The sequence below is a fragment of the Trachemys scripta genome, chromosome 8 (genome assembly GCF_013100865.1).
Source record: "Trachemys scripta elegans isolate TJP31775 chromosome 8, CAS_Tse_1.0, whole genome shotgun sequence".
NCBI classification, from domain to species: domain Eukaryota; kingdom Metazoa; phylum Chordata; order Testudines; family Emydidae; genus Trachemys; species Trachemys scripta.
Window position 1 is genome coordinate 83,483,427 of NC_048305.1, and position 17,273 is coordinate 83,500,699.

Below are 17,273 nucleotides of genomic sequence, written 5' to 3' on the forward strand. Positions count from 1 at the left end.
GCACGGCACTAATGTGAGACTGTCATAAATACGTATTTCTTGTTGCTTTTCATCATGATACTACAAAGCACCAGACAATATTTTTCATCCTGACTTTGGTAATCATACTTCTACTGATTTCTACAGCTGACTTGAAAATCACATAGACTGATGACCCAAAAGTTCAGGCAATTTATCTGAAGCTTCTGAAGGAGTCAAAGAATTAAGTAGCTGAGCTACTATTAAAAGATATGGTGTGCTTTAAGAACAGTAATTATATCAGGGGACCAGTGGATGCTGAACACAGAGCACTTTAAAAAGAAGCACAGGGTAATATTGGGCATTAAAGATTGTTATGGCTCACCTTTGTGCTGGGAAAACCATTTCACAATATTTTTTGTAAAGAGTGATACGTAACATGGCTAATGAATAAATGCACTGCACAGGCCTGCAAGTCAGGAGACCAGGGTTCTAATCCCAGCTATGTGACCCACTGTGTGATTGTGGGCAAGTCACTTCAAGCCCCCCCACCCTTTGTCTGCCTTGTCTATTGAGATTATAAACTCTTCAGGACAGAGAGTGCCTCTTACTGTGTTTGTACAGCACCTAGCACAATCTTCGTTGGGGCCTGTTATAATAATTGGGCCTACAAATTTACCTTCAGTGGGAGTTCAACTGTGAAAAGTGAGTGGAAGTTCATAAAAATGACACAATAATCTATAACAACAAATGTTAACAAGAAGAGATTTAAGGAGACAGACTGAATTAATTTAAATAGAGAGGTACTATTAATACCACTCAATGACTGTGTTAAATCATAATTGGAATACAAAAGGAGTAGGGAACTAGAAATCACTGGACCAAAACTGATGCTTCAGAAATTAGGCCTAAATGGTGGGCAGAAAAATGAGAGGATGGACTGTTCCAGTGATCACACCTTTTTGGGTCCTGTGTCTCTTTCTGTCCCTCACTAATTTTCTCCCATTCTGCCCCCCCCCCACCTACTTTTCACCTGATCTGAAATCAACTGTAGTGCATGGCATCAGTGCAGCAAGATGAGATAGTCCATCCAGTTCTGCTTGGCAGGGGAGGAACCTGACCAGACCAAATGTCCCTGACCAGGGAAGCAAGCCGGTATCCAGAACAACTGCTGTTATGGCTGACCTGCCAGACTAAACCAATCACCAACCACCCTGTATCCTGAAAAAATCAGCAAAATCTGCATTTCCCCCATCTTTCCTATCCTATCTCTTCTCTCCCTTCAGCGTCTGTCTGGACAGGAAAGTGATTATCATTATTACCAACAGAAAATTGAACAACAGAACTAAACCTTTCTTTCCCAATAAGAGGGACTGTTTGACAGAATGAAAGACTTTACCCAATATTCATCCCCTTTAGAAAGAGATTTTAATAAGTTTTGATTGTTTTGCATAAACACTCAATTTGCACATCAATGCTTTTTATCGTCTTTTATTTTGTTTCCCTTTTGTGTGTTTCAATCAATAAATTTCTAACCTTTAGTATGAAATTCCTAATGTGTTTGCCGCAGTGCTAAGTAGGCACAGGTCTCTGTATATGAAACCCCAAATGTCGTTTAACAATATTTAATGTTGGATAGTAACAAGGTCATGTTTCGACCTATATATTCCATTCAAATAAATACGACAGGTCTTTAGACCTTCCTGTAATACAAATTATTACTCTTCAGAGTTGTCTGGAGAGCACCTTGTTGGTACTGCCCAAGATTGAGATCTCCAGTCTTGACTGTCTCTCTCTGAATATAAACATTGGACGATAACTTATGAACTAATTCTGAAAGAACTCTTTGCAGCTGCAAAGCTCACCATCTCTGCTATGAATCTGAATCTCAAGAATTGTGCTCATATCTGTATGTATACTGATCTTTTAACCAATACTGTCTCTCTTTTCTTTTTAACAGATTTTAGTTTAGTTAATAAGAATTGTCTGTAAGCATGTATTTAGGTAATGTAGCGGGGCGGTTACCCCACCCTGACCCGGCAGGGGTTAAAACAGCCCTGGGAAAGGGCTGCCCCTGGGAGCCAATAGGTTAGGCTGATTGGGGAAGCAGCCACAGCTGGGGCCACGTCCCAGTCAGGCCACAGCTGATCCTATAAAAGGCCAGTGAGCCAGGAGCTGACAAAGTCTCTCTTGCTGGGGAGAAAAGGGCCTGGCTGCCTGGGAGCTGAACAGGCTACCTAGAGTGGAGCAGGGCTGGGGGCCAGAGGAGCTGGGGAGCTCCAGCCTGGAAAACCACCAGGCTGCTGGCCTTGGTAAAGGCTGGGAAGGGTAATGGGGCTGCAGAGGTGCAGCCCAGGGCAGGCAAGGGCAGCAGGTCCAAACCCCCCTTGCTGATGATGAGTGGTATAGACTGAAGTCTGCCCCAGTGAGCAGGGGCTAGATGGTGACTGGCAGTAGCCACTGAGGTGAGGTGGGGGTAGAGGGTTGGGGGTTCCCCTGGGTGGGGAGATCAAGAGAGTGGGGGTACTGCCAGGGGGCAGCACCCAAGGTAAAGGGGCACAGGGGGGCTGGAAGGGACACTGGGGCCAGTGGCAGACGAGACACTGGCCTGAAGAGGGCGCTCTGAGCTGGAAGAGCTAATTCACAGGATGACCAGCAGGAGGTGCTGCAGGGGTGAGTTGCCACATCGCACTATTTGTTAATCTGGGAGGTAATGTGTCTGATCCTTTGGGATTCGTAGAACTTTTTTATATGATGAATAAGATTTTCAGTAATCCTCATCATATTTGACTTGGGTATCTGGGTGGAGGCCTAAGGTGGGGTTACTTTAATGAAACTGTGTTGTTGGTTTCTGGGTATCCAGTGAGATATTACAGAAGCTGTTTTGTGCTAGCTTGGTAAATCTAACTATTGGAATATCCACCAGGTTTGGGGATTGTCTGCCCCACTCTTTGCAGTTCACCGTAATTGAGTGACCTCAGTTGGCTCCCCTAGTACCCAGGTCACACCCTTACAAGGGGTTTTAAAGAGAATTTGTGATCATTTAGTCACTGATCATAAAATAGGTCAAAGATAGAGAAATTAGGAATAAACAGCCAGTTCTCAGGAGTATAAGAAGATGGTAATGGGCTCAAAGGAACCAATGCTAAGCTCAGTATTTCTCAGTGTATTCAGTGATGATTTGTAACTGATGAAGTTCGCCTATTTTTTCCGTTTATAAGCAGCTTTTTGAATTGCTGAATGTATTCATGGTCTGTGAATTTCTTCAGTGAATAACTCTGAGAGCTGGGTTCTCTTGACTGCTATGGCCACTTTGCACAGGGTAAGGAGGCCAAAGAATCCTTAAAGCATGCCAGTGGAGAATTCCCCTCGTGAAGGGGAGCTCTCTGCTGGCACAGATGTGGTGATGATGGCTCCACCACCTCCTGTGTCAGCTGCCCTTCCAAACTGGTGCCAGGGGAAGGCAGGAACATGTTAGGAATGTCCCAAGGCATGGTGTGAGTGGGACAGGGAAGTGGGGCATAGCAGAGCTCCTCTGTGCCCAACCCTCCACTGACATGGAATAAATTAGGGTTGCCCCTGTGCAGCCCAAACTTGTGCCAAGGCCGGGCCCCTGGGAATTAGGGTGTCACAACCAGCTCCCTGCATTCCTCACCTCCTCACTCCATCCAAGCTCGGCTGAGGCGAGTAGCAAATCAAGCCCTTAGTGTGCATAGCATTGATTAATTGTAAACATTTACAATATATGCTGTATTAATTGTACACCTAAGTCCCAGGGCAAGGCACTCAGACACCTGTGTGGCAAGTGGGCGATAAATGCCTGGGAAAACTGGAGGCAGCATGGCCTAGTGGATAGGCCTTGACTAGGAGTTAGGAGCCCGAATTCTATTTCCTGTTCTGCCACTGACCTTGGACAGTTCACTTCACTTCTCTGTTTTCCCTCCCACCCTTTGTCTGTCAAGTCCATTTAGATTGAGGAGTTTGGGTAATCAAGCCCTAAACTTGGGGCCTCTGGACTTGGAGTGGCGTTCCTGGCTTCACTATGACTGATTTGCACTTCTTTGGTGGCACACAACAGCTGTAATGTAAAGTTGGTCTCAAATTCCTCCTGTATTTGGGGCTCTCCGTGTAGCACATAGCTCCTGGAAGTGGCCCCCCACAGCATAGGGGTATTGGGAGGGAGGAGAAAATAGCTGGAACACTCCTACCCTGCACAGCATGACTTTTACATGTGTACGTACAATTAGAATTTTGCTCTAGGTGACTATCTGTGAGCTTAACTTGAATTTTTGGCATGTATTTGCACTAGTAAATCACTTCAGTATTTGTAGGAAATGAAGAAGGAATGGTCACATATACCGTCAAATGAAATTTGCTTTTGACTTCAAATGAATATTCATGAATAATTTCCTCCACTATTTGCTCACCTCTCATATTTAATGATCTGGGAGATGGGATGAAGAGCAAAGAGCTGAAATTTGCTGACAAGGCAAAATGATTTCAGTTGATATAAACCAAGGGGCAAAGCAAGGAATTGCAGAAGGAGCCAATAAAACATAGGTGACTGAGTAACAAGATATCAGATGAAGTTCAGTGCAGACACAAGCAAGGTAATGAACACTGGGAAAAAATCATTGGAACTACTTGCACATATTGATGGGCCCTGATTTAGATGTAACCTCTCTGGAACAGATCTAGGAGTTAGGGTGGGTATAGTGAATAGCAGCAGTCAGAAAGCAAAAAGGCTGAAATTCACCCCTGTGCAGAGGGCCAACACAAGTCCTATGCACCACTTAGATCCCACTTAAGCCCTATTGAAAAAGGACTTAGTTGGTTCATAGGCCTCTGCACAGGGATCAATTTTAACACAGAGAATAAATGGGAAAAAATATCACTGACATTTGGCTAGATTCTACACTGATTTACACCTTGTAGTAAGTGATATAGTTGCATTCTTATTTTGATTAGTGCTTTCAAAATTTGAGAAAGTCAACTCAAAAAGTATATAGTCAGAATAGAGAAGGTGAAGAGAAGAGCAACGGAGATGCTTAGCGGCTTAAGGCATGCAGGAGAGATTTAAAAGCGTTCTTAGTTAGTTTGAAAATCAGAAAAGTAATAAGGGCCTATGTGATAACTTATACTACAACAGAAGCCAATCAGATGCTCCTATTTACTATCTCTGATCATAAAAGATTCTTCAGGCCATAACAGGATCCAGTAGCTGGGTCAGAGAAGATACTTTTTAACCCATAAGTTATAGTAACACGTAATTGCCTTTTCACTGAGTTCTGAAGGTCTGTTTGACATTTCCTATGTTCCAGTGCTGGAAACTATGGCAACACACTAAAGAATAAAATCTAAAATCACTATGACTTTTTTTTTTTAACACATCTAAACGGAACTAAAAACAGATCTTGTCTGTCAAGCTTTACACCAGGACATTTTTATAGCGGAGTTATAAATCCCCTGAAAATTGGGGTTTATTCTGGAAAGAATGGCAGACTTTAAGCTGTCATAGAGCATGGTTAATTATCCCACTGTTTGAAAGGTCAGAGTTAAACAATAATAGGGCCAGAGATAAATATTAGTTTCAGGTATTGCTCTAAACTACCAAAGAAAGGAGGAGATAAATGATGATTTAAAACCAAATAGCAAAGAAAAGCAATAATTTTTCAGGGAAGTCTTTTATATGGGACAGTGGCAATAAAGCAGGGAGGAACCAAACAACTACATGTGTTGAGCCCTGTGGAAGGGCTTATTACTAATAAATCACCACACTGGTTCTATACATTAATCATCATTTTAGATGTAAAAAATATATTTACAAAGTCCCCACACACACGCATACTCCACCAAACCTTTCAGGGCACTTCCCGAACAGTAATATAAGCAGAATAATAATTAACAAAGGGCTAGATTCTGCTGCCACACTTACACTGAATACTACCTTACTCCTCATGTCGTCTCAGGGCTTGTTTCACTGTAATATTAGCTTGAGGTATAACACAAGTGTTGTCCCTAACCCAACTTGTTTGAGCATACACACAAGTCTCTAACTTGAGTTAGGTGGTACTTTAAACTCAAGCTAGCTCGCCACTCAGGGGCGTGGTTTGAAATTCAAGAGGTACTGAAGTTTGAACTGGTAATACAGTGCAGATGGAGGTGGGGCTGGAGGATTCACCCCTACACAAATCCTCTGGTTCTCTTCCTTATGAAGTGGTTGCTAATGCCATGGAGTAACCTTCGTGGAGTGTACTCATGCTTTATGGACTGGGGCCGAAATTCCTCCCAACTTCCCCTGTAGAGATTCCCAATGCACAGCTGTGTCCTGAAGCATTGAAAGAAAGGATGTCATACAGAAACAGCTTGCCTACATGAGCAGATAGTCCTGTCCAAATTATCTATCTGTTCCTGCATCCACACATCAGAGAATATTCTGCAGCACAATGGCCATAGGTTATTTTAAAAAATCAATCACCTTATAACCTTACCATTTTAACTTTTAGCGTTACTAACAGTTCATTCTATCCTAGACCTCAGAGATGGAAAAGAACTATTTGGGTCTCTAGTCGATCTCTTTCTGAGTGCATGATTGTATTCTACAGTCTATAAGACTTGCATGTCATCGTGTGAAAAAAATAGGGCTAAATCCTGAGATCCTTGTTCAGTGTTTATTCATTCCTCAAGCCAATTGGAATTTAACTGAGTAAGGACTTCAAGATATGCTGCCTAGTTTGACCTTGTTTGAGAGCCAAGGTTCTAAATAAAGAAAATGATAGTAAAAAGCCAATATGGAATAACTGTGGCAATTTGGGATGGGATGTTGGGAGAGAATGGTCTAGATGGGCTAAGGCAGAGATTCTCACCTTTTTCCATACAGTGACCACATATCCCAACAGAAGAAATTGTCAAGACTCCTATTCCATAGTTCAGGGATTTTCCTTTCAACTAGCCATAAAGAAAGAGGAAGCGATCATGACCTCCCTGAAACTGTTCATGATACCATAATAAATGAGCCTTTCACCTCTCATTCTACAGTTCAAAATGAGTTCACTTCAGCAGTGACTAAAAGTCGTTACCGTCTGAAGTCAGTTCAGTGTTCTGTGTAAAATGAGTTTGTGGTTTCAGTCCTGATCCTTCTGCACAGCTGTCTGTATCACAAAAACCGCCACCACTGAACCTAAGGTTGGCACCTTTGTTGCCAGTCCCAGTAGAAGGTAAATGGTCATGGGAACTAAATTACTTTATCCCTGGAAGAGTTTGCTTGTGAGGATCCTTGTATTAATGCTTCCCATCCTGCACCTGGTCTGTGAATGAAAATAGAGGACTGCAATTGCAGGGCTCTTAATCTGGTTCTCACAAGCATTAAATTCGAATATAAAGCCTCATATTGTCATGTATTTTACTGGAGCAAAGGAAGAATGAGTAGAGAGAAATTGGCTTCATCCATTCAAATTTGCAGTCTTCTATAGTTGGAGTCAGCCATATAGGTTTAGGTAGGATGTGTGTGTTCATTGCTGGAGGATTGGCTAGGTACATCATCCCAATGGGTATATTCCGTCCTATTTGTCCCAGTGGAATATGATGTTTGCACATAAAATGAAAAGGATTCATAAGGCATTAAGATAAGGAGTGAGGGGAAGCAGGAGAAGCTGCAAAGACTGCTTCTGTGATAGACCTGTGTGTTCTGGGAAATTTTCTTCTGAATATTTTTCGTGAAAATAACTTCTGGAAACCCAGGAAACTCTTTATTTTGATGTGACACTAGCTACATTTTCAATTGTATTGAGATTTGTGTTGCCTGGGGAAAAAATGGCATAACTGCCCTTTTCAGTGACTAGATAAATGAAACATTTCCTAAGTGGCAGAGAGACTATCTGAATTCCTATAGTATGGAAAGGATTTGTTTTAGAACAGTTGAATTAGTTTGATATTTACAAAAACAGAATAAGAAGAACAAAGGCTTTCCCCAAAACATCTCAGTCCCAAAACATTTCCCCAAAGCTTCCTCAGACTGTTGTATTTGAATCCATTTCTTTTTGGCAGAAATCTTTATGGTTTGAGCAAGTTTGCATTTGTCAGGGGAAAAAACAGGGAAAATAAAAAAGAACAACTAGGATAACTCTTAACTATTGACATCAAATAGTCACCAACTCTTTTTAGTTATTTCCGTAATGGAAACAGAGTGTGTGTGTGTGTCGTTGGTTGCATGCTGAGTTCTTTGCATATATAGATGAAAGTTTCTGACAGTGCTAGCATTGCATGTGCTGGAGCGGAGCTCTGTGTGTGTGAGAATGTGAGAAGATGGGACGTGTAAAAGTATATTGGAGTTGAGCAGCAGGTAGGCTGGGGATGCAAGGACCTTAATTGGACTTGGTAGGACCTCTGAGTCCCTGACACACATGCATGCTTAAAACCCAAAGTGATAGACCTTGCCTCAAAATGTACAATACACTAATATATTCTGTGGGGCGTGGAACACCCCTTGGAAAATGTCCAACTTCCAATTTTAATGTCTGATCTATAAATGGGAGCATTTGAAGGGATGGGTCTGTTTAAATTTTTATATAATCTGCAAAACCACAGCTAGACTGCCTGTAGTCATTGACCTGTTGGAATCCTAGGTCTGTTGCAAGGTTCTTTTTGAAGGGTATTGGACACCCTAATTGTCTTCATTCAGTTGATTTCTAATTTTTTCTGATGTTGTAGGTGGTCTTTGGAATGAGACAATTGCTCTGTTTTTATCTGCTATGCAAGCTGACTAAGACACAGTCCTAGGAAGTGAGAACTACCCCCATTCATCATCAATGGGGTGTTAACTTTATAACATTGTCTGCATAATCAACATCTTAATTACCTTTCAAAAACTTTGTAGGTAAATAAACTTCATAATGCAAAGGCTGGAACATATCCAATGATTTCTAAGAGCAGACCGGTGTCTTCCCATCAAACAAACACCTATTTATTTGAGAACTTTACAGTTTGACACAGGATAACTTTAATCTCTGTGATTAGTGATCAAAAATCAGAATTTAAAATTTAGGAACCCTCATCTGTACATATACATATGCTCATGCCTAACTAAGACCCTGATCCTGAATACACAAATGGGACTATTCCCCATGTGTAAAGTTAATCATATGTATAAATGTTTGTAGGACTAGGGCCTTATTTTTTAAAATAGTCAGTGAAAACCTGCTAATCGGGTATATGCAAATATACATCTCTGGTAAAAAAAAGACTATCAAGCTATTTGCCTATAGCTAGTTTAGTGGGACAATGAGTTGACTACTAAGTCTGTGCTTTACGAGAGGTTCCTTTATTTACAGGTATCGTGAGCGTGCTGCATGTGAAGGTAAGTTTGTTAACATTTGCAAGAAGAGAACATACATGCTATATCAGCATCAGCATATCAGGCGAGAGCAAGAGCTGCAGCTGGTCCTGTTGGCGTACGCTGACGATGTGCTCCTTGTGGTCCCGGGGCGACTTGGTACGGGTGGAGGCTTGCCAAGTCATCTACTCGGCGGCTTCCTCCGCCCAGGTCAACTGGGTCAAGAGCTCTGGCCTGGTGGTCGGGGACGGGTGGCAGGTGAGCTCCCTCCCACCCACACTTCAAGCCATTTGGTGGAGCACGGGTCCGCTGCTCTATCTCAGCATTTACCTTTCTGTCACACATCCGTCTCCGCCGGAGAACTGGCAAGGGTTAGAAGGCAGGGTGGTAGAGCGGCTCTGGAAATGGACAGGACTACTCTGGTGCCTCTCCCTCCGAGGGAGGGCACTGGTGCTCAATCAATTAGTCCTGTCCATGTTCTGGTACCAGCTCAACACCCTGGTCCCGGCCCCCAGGCTTCCTGGCCAACCTCCGGACTTCAATTCTGGAGTTCTTCTGGCCAGGATTGCACTGGGTATCTGCAGGGGTCCTCCACCTGCCCCTGGAGGAGGGAGGACAGGGCCTGAGGTGCCTGTACACTCAGGTCCACGTCTTCCACCGCCAGACCCTGCAGAGGCTCCTTTATGGTGCAGGTAGTCCGGCATGAAGCATACTGCCACACGCCTTCTTGCGCCGCTTCCGAGGGCTTCGATACGACTGGCAGCTCCTTTATCTCCATCTGAGAGGTCTTCCAGGAGACCTCTCTGGGCTGCCAGACTTCTACCAGGGCCTTCTCCGGACCTGGAAACTGCTCTTGGTGACCAGGTCCGTGGCAGCCACCGAGGTGATGGCTCTCCCTGCAAAGCCCCTGCTACACAACCCCCAGCTCCATGTGCAGGTGGCGGAGTCCCCCTCAATGCACCAGAGGTTGGTCCTGGTGGAAGTCACCAGTCGGAGACCTCCTGGACTACGACCAGGGAGACTGGCTGGATGCCCTGACGCTCGCTTGGCGCATGGGGCTTTCCAGGCCTCGTACTCCCCGGCGCATATTTCAGGAGGTGAGAGGCGCTTTACCGCCCACTGCTCATGTTTTCCTCTACCTGGTCCTGTGAGAGGGCACACCCGCCCACCCTCCACGCCAGGCCCTCCGGACCTTTTCATCAGTCCCCTACCCCGTAGATCTTCCCAGCCATCCCGCCCCGTTACCGTAAGCCGGCTGCACGAGTTGCAGACAGTTCGGTTCCGGACCATGCCACGAAAACATCTGTACACACTCGTGCTCCACACCCTTCATGTCCTCACCCTCGTGTTTCACCCCAGCATGAAGTGGTGGGACCTCCTGCCACCTCTGGAGGGTGAGGAGCCCCAGTGGACCAGTCTATATTCCACCCCAGTCCTGAGCCCCACCGGGATGTCAGCTGGCGGCTTCTTCATGGAGCCATGAGCACAGGCGTGTACTTGGCACGGTTCACTCCCCTCCCAGACACCTGCCCCTTTTGCAGCGTGAGGGAGACCCTGGCGCACGTATACCTGGAGTGTGTGAGGTTGCAGCCCCTATTCCGGCTCCTCTTGGATATACTATTGCATTTTTGGTTGCACTTTTCCCATCACCTGTCATCTACACACTCCCCATCCGTGGCCCCACAAAGTCGCGGGACCTCTTTGTCAACCTCCTCCTAGCCCTTGCCAAAATGGCCATCTACAAAACCAGGGAGAGGAGGTTGGCCGACGGGGTTTCCTGAGACTGTGGGACCTATTTCCGTTCCTCAGTCCATTCACGCATCCTCTGGGCGGCATCCGCTGGCTCCCTTGACACCTTCGAGGAGCAGTGGGCGCTATCCAGGGTTCTCTGCTCGGTGTCCCCGTTAGGTTGTCCCCCGCAATTATTTGGAATCCCAGACATGTGGATCCTCCCCTTAGGCTGGGGGGAGGTCCTTAAGCCTACCAACAAGATCAGCATGGGAAATCCAGCCTGAGTAAACTACACTGTCCCAGGAGCAGGGCAAGAACTAGAGCCGCATTGAGCTTCATGTGGATTATAAAAACGAAGGTATATGTTTTCTTTACCATGTTGTCATGAATCATTTATGTTTGTTTCTTTATTTGTTGGGAAGTGGAAGAGATTTTTCAGCACTGACACTCCATGTCACCTTCTCACATCATTTATTTGAATGTCCTTTTCAAATGCACAGGGATGTGTATGTATGTGTACACATGCCCCTGCCCCTCTCTGTCTATAGACATGATCATGCATATATCGATTTAATATTTTTGACATCTCACCAATTTTTTCCTCAACAGATTTTGAAAACTATGACAGTGAAGATTTTGCAAGTGTCTATATTCTCATGTGTTTCACCTACTTTTCTCTTCTTATGTGACAATCTACTCCTTATCCCATATACTGGTAGACACTATCAGTAAATCCAGCTGGTTTAATCTCCAAAATGTCTCTGAAATCTTTCCTTTCCTTTTCATTCTCACCACAGAAATCCTTCCATCATCCTTGATTATTGCAATCTTATTCTCTTCAGAATCCAATTGACACATCATGCAATTTTTCCAGTTTTCTGTTGCAAAAATAATCCACATCTCCCAGTATTAAGATCACATTCAGACATTCCTAAATCCCTGGCTCCCTATTGCCTACTCAATCTGATCTGAGTTCCTCATATCATTTTCAGTTCCCTCACAACCTATACCTTCTGTTCTGCTTTTAGCATCTATCTCCCTTATGCTCTCTGCACATCCAATGCCATTCATCAGAAGTTACCATTCCAACCTATGGTCCAACCTTCTTTGATTCTAATCTCTATGCCTGGGTCCAAGGTAGGGTGATCAGATAGAAAGTGTGCAAAATCGGGACGGGAGTGAGGGGTATTAGGCGCCTATGCAAGAAAAAGTCCTGACTATCAGAACTGTCCCTATAAAATCGGGACATCTGGTCACACTAGTCCAAGGTAGCTCAGCAATACTGTCTGAGGGTACATCTACACTACCGGGGGGAGTCGATTTAAGATACGAAAATTCAGCTATGTGAATAGCGTAGCTGAATTCGACGTATTGCAGCCGACTTACCCCGTTGTGAGGACGGCAGCAAAATCGACTTCTGGGGCTTTTTGTCGGCGGCGCTTACTACCACCTCCGCTGGTGGAGTTAGAGCGCCGATTCGGGGATCGATTGTCGCGTCCCGATGGGATGCGATAAATCGATCCCCGAGAGGTCGATTTCTACCCGCCAATTCAGGCGGGTAGTATAGACCTAGCCTGAGCTGGGATGATGACAGTATCCTAGCCTGCCTGGTACATTTCCTGTGTTGGCCTGCCTTTTTTAACTAGAAGCTGGAGACAAGAAACCAGTGACCATTTCAGTACAAGATATCATGAATTTCCAGGGAGAAAAAGGATGCCTGCTGTATAACGATCTTCCTAGTCGGAATAATCCATCCTTCCTTGCGTGCTTAGGCCTTGATTCAGCAAAGGATTTAAGCACATGTTTAATTTTAAGCACAGGCTTAAATCCTGTTGATTCACTTGCTTTGCTGACTAGGGATGGGATTATGACAATCAGCAGTAAACATGTGTCTAAGTGCTTTGGTGAATCAACCTTCCTGAATATGCCTTGCTGCATAACTTTCTGCTTCAGTCACATAAATCCTTAGAAATGCTGGCTCCTTCTACTCCTGACATTCCCAGCCATGTATTTGCCTTCCTGCCTCCTTCCTCCCTGTCTCCATGTCTTTGTTTTCCTCACAAAGCAGAGTTCAGTGGATTTCCTGTACTTTTTCTCAGGCTGTTACCCTTAAAGTGACAGATCCTGGCAGCAATTAGGATCTCCCTCAAAATGAGGAAAGCAATAGGGACAAGAACAACTACAGACAGTGGGGGTCTTCTCTCAGAGATAGGTGTTAGGGCTCTGACGGGGAACAGCCAGGGGAGGCATGCAGCAGCTTCTGAGCTGCTTATCAACCCCGTGCACCCCTCTGTCTGTCTGTTCCTCCCATCCTCTATGATTTGTCCAGTATTCCCCTGCTCCAATCTGCGCCACTGCCCGTGCCTCTCTACACTCTGCGACTGCTACCCTCCCAGTCCCTGGTCTGCTCCACCCCGTCCCCCTCCACTACCTAAACTGCCTCCACCCTCCCTGCCACTGGTCTGTTCCGCATCTGGCCTGCCACCCTCCACCCCCACCATCTGTTGCACCACCGCCTCACAGTGACAATCTGCTTCTCCATCCCTCCACTGCCCTCTGAGCCCCTCAAACTACCCCTCTAGCCTACTCACCCCCTGATCTACTCCAGCATCCTCTCCATACCTACCCCTACTGCCTGCTTATTCCCCTGTGCTCTCTCATCTGCTCCTTATCTTCCCCTGCAGATCGGTTCCTATCCTTCTCTACCCTCCCTCTCCAGCTCCTGAATCACTAAAGAGTTTTTTTTTTGGGGGGGGGGGGGGAAATGAGGCTCGGGGTAAAGGGCAGGGTAAGGCCAGCAGCTTCACTGGGGTTTCACATTCCTAATGGGCGTATGCAGACACTTTGCACATGCTCAGACATTCTAAGGCAGGGCAGGTTCTTCTATTACACAGGGACTCAACACCAAGCACTGCATAGCAGCACCACCAATGAAACTACTCCCTCTCCTAGGTAGGTGATTTTGCTTCACAAATAAGTGAGGGGCAGGTGGAAGAAGGGGTGGGGGTTGGAAAGATGAAACTGAGGGACAACTTTGCAGGGGCTAGGCATGGGATGGAGTCAGTGGCAGCTGAGGAGAAAACTCATGGGTAACAGTGATTAAAAGTTTCCCAGAACTCTGGTTAGTGCTGCTGCTGCATTTGACTATCCCATCTCATCAGGGTAACCCCAACATCTTAAAGGCCATAAGTATTAACTCTCTGAATCCCTCAAGTGCTTGCATTTATTTCATTCTGTAATCTCCTCTGTAAAACCAATGCTATTGATTGTCTTGGTTAGGGATGTTCTTGGACTTCACTTCTCCTCTAGCTTTTTTGCTTCTGATATCTGAAAGATGCTCTGAACAGTAAAAATAAATGAGCAAGAAGATGAAACTTGGTAGGAAATGAATTGATTTGGTTTGTATATAGTTTTTAAACAAATATGTAACTTTTAATTTTTTGAGTTTTTCATGAAATTTTTATTTGTCCAGCAAAGCAAATTTTCAATGAACTCTTCATGGGCAGCGAAAGCTGTAATTGTAATACTAGGCTAGCAAGTATTCAGCATGATATTTTTGTAGAGAGAAGCAGAATTGCAGGGGAAGAGAGTACCAAGAAAGGGCTTTATGTTTTGTAACTTTCCTTATGTCTTTCTAATGGGTTGTAAAGTACAAAGTCAGAAATGTTTTTTCCCTCCAGTGTTAGCTGCCTGGTTTTCTTAATTATATATATTTATGTCAGTGGGCATGTATAATTTTTTGTGAACTGTTAGTTTCCTCAAAGTCAGCAGTTCCTCTGTCTTTCTTTGTGTTGAAAACTATACAATGGGAAAGCAGCTTCTTAATTCAGGAATCATTTAATGGGAGAAAATAGAAGGTAGCATTTTTGGAACACAGACATGATATTTAAAAAGACTTCCTTTAAAATAATTTTAAAATGATAATGCTATAAATGTTGTTCCAGGGGAATTTAATCTTCTTTCAGATTGTGACTATGTTCTGTGTTAACTAGATATGGGTAGACATGGTTTAAAAATTGATCTGGGGAACTCTCACTGGTATTTTTCACCTGGTTATTGTTGGGTAGTTTGGATTACACTCCATGCATAATCCTGGATACAAAGGCAAGTATCTGCATCTTCAATAGGAAGGAGTAGAAAGTTTTGAAAATCTTTCAAAGATTTTTCCCACTCCACTATGTACCTTTTATGTTGATCATCATTTTAAGCTTGTTGAACACAGGTTCCAATCCTCCAAAGGCTTAAATGCATACTGAATTTTGAGCATGTAAGTAATCTTATGGAGTAAGTTTTGCAGGCCTGGAGCTTCAATCCTTTGTACCACTTCAGTGATACCATACTCTTTAATGTTTACATAAAAACATAAGAATGGCCATATTGGCTTGGACCAATGCTCTATCTAGTCCCATGTCCTGTCTTCTGACAGTGGCTCGTGCAAAGTGCTTCAGAGGGAATGAACAGAACAGGGCAATTTATTGAGTGATACATACACTGTTTTCCAGTTCCAGCTTCCGGTAGTCAGAGATTTAGGAACATCCAGAGCATGGGATTGTGTTCCTGACCATCTTGAATAATAGCCATTGATGGACCTATCCTCCTTGGAATTACTTAATTCTTTTTTGAACCCAGTTATACTTTTGGCCTTCACAATATCCCCTGGCAATGAGTTCCACGGGTTGACTGTTCATTGAGAGAAGAAGTACTTCCTTATGTTTGTTTTAAACCTGCTGTCTATTAATTTCATTGGGTGATCCCTGGTTTTTGTGTTATATGAAGGGGTAAATAACACTTCCTTATTCACTTTCTCCATGCCACTCATGATTTTATAGAACTCTACCATACCTAAATCATCTCTTTTCTATGCTGAACAGGTCTTAGTCCTTTTAATCTCTCCTCTTATGGGAGCTGTTCAAAACCCTAATAATTTTTCCCTTCTCTGTACCTTTTCCATTTCTAATATATCTTTTTTGAGATGGGGCAACCAGAACTGCACATAGTATTCCAGGTGTGGGCGTACCATGGATTTATATAGTGGCATTATGATTTCTTCTGTTTTATTATCTATCCCTTTCCTAATGGTTCCTATCGTTGTTAGCTTTTTTGACTGCTTCTTCACATTGAGCGGATGTTTTCAGAGAACGATCCACGATGACTCCAAGACCACTTTCTTGAATGGGAGCTGCAAATTTAGACCCCATCATTTTATATGTATAGTTGGGATTATGTTTTCCAATGTGCATTACTTTGCATTTATCAATACTGAATGTCAGCTGCTATTTTGTTACCCAGTCACCCAGTTTTGTACCATCCCTTTGTAACTCCTCACAGTCAGCTTTGAACTTAAATATCTTCAGTAATTTTGTATCATCTTCAAACTTAGCAACCTCACTGTTTACCTCGTTTTCCAGATTGTTTATGAATTTGTTGAACAGCACTAGTCCTGGTATAGATTCTTTGGGGACCCTGCTATTTACCTCTCTTCAATGTGAAAACTGACCATTTATTCCTACCCTTTGTTTCCTATCTTTTAACCAGTTACTGATCCATGAGAGGACCTTCCCTCATATCCCATTACTGCCCATTTTGCTAAAGAGCCTTTGAGGGACCTTGTCAAAGGCTTTCTGAAAGTCCAGGGTACGCTATATCCATTGGATTACCCTTGTCCACGTGTTTGGGTTTAGAATTCTCTCTAAGAATTCTAGTAGATTGGTGAGACATGATTTCCCTTTATAAAAGCTGTGCTTACTGTTCCCTAACATACCGTGTTCATCTATGTGTCTGATTGCTGGAACGCCCCCAGTTGGCTGGGTATGTCCTGCCCATATCTGATTTTAGAATTCAGTATGCATTTTAGAAACAAACAAACATGGTTTACATTTGTTTCAGTGTTTGTGTCCAGTCTGCTGGACTATGGCTACACTTCTCCGAACTGCAACATGACGTGCCATAAAGATGCGGCGTGTGAAGTTAAGGGTGGAATACAAGGTTGCTATTGCTTCCCAGGATTCACAGGAAATGGCATACTTTCCTGTCACGGTAAACATATTTTACCTATGTACATTGCTACAGGGCATGAAAAATATACCCAGTACCTATTAGCTTGAGGACTACATTTATAACCAGAATAATACCTATGTTGACATGCCACCAAGGCTAAAAAACTGAAGTACCATCCCTGGTAATTTAAAGTAATAGTGGGTACTGTATTTTATTGCAACTTGTCAATCAACTTTCTATCTAATATTTTAATGTC

At 43.7% G+C, this 17,273-nt stretch overlaps 1 protein-coding gene across 3 annotated transcripts in view; it reads left to right on the forward strand.

The window, feature by feature from the left end:
• The first annotated feature begins 13,817 nt into the window (after positions 1–13,817).
• Positions 13,818–17,273, forward strand: part of ADGRL4 (adhesion G protein-coupled receptor L4) — a 98,617-nt gene continuing 95,161 nt past the window's right edge. For all 3 annotated transcript variants that reach the window (XM_034778738.1, XM_034778739.1, XM_034778740.1), the window contains exons 1-2: positions 13,818–13,972; positions 16,907–17,056. In XM_034778738.1, coding sequence (XP_034634629.1) covers positions 13,951–13,972; positions 16,907–17,056 — 172 coding nt within the window. In that variant the 5' untranslated portion in view covers positions 13,818–13,950. The remainder of the gene's footprint in view (positions 13,973–16,906; positions 17,057–17,273) is intronic.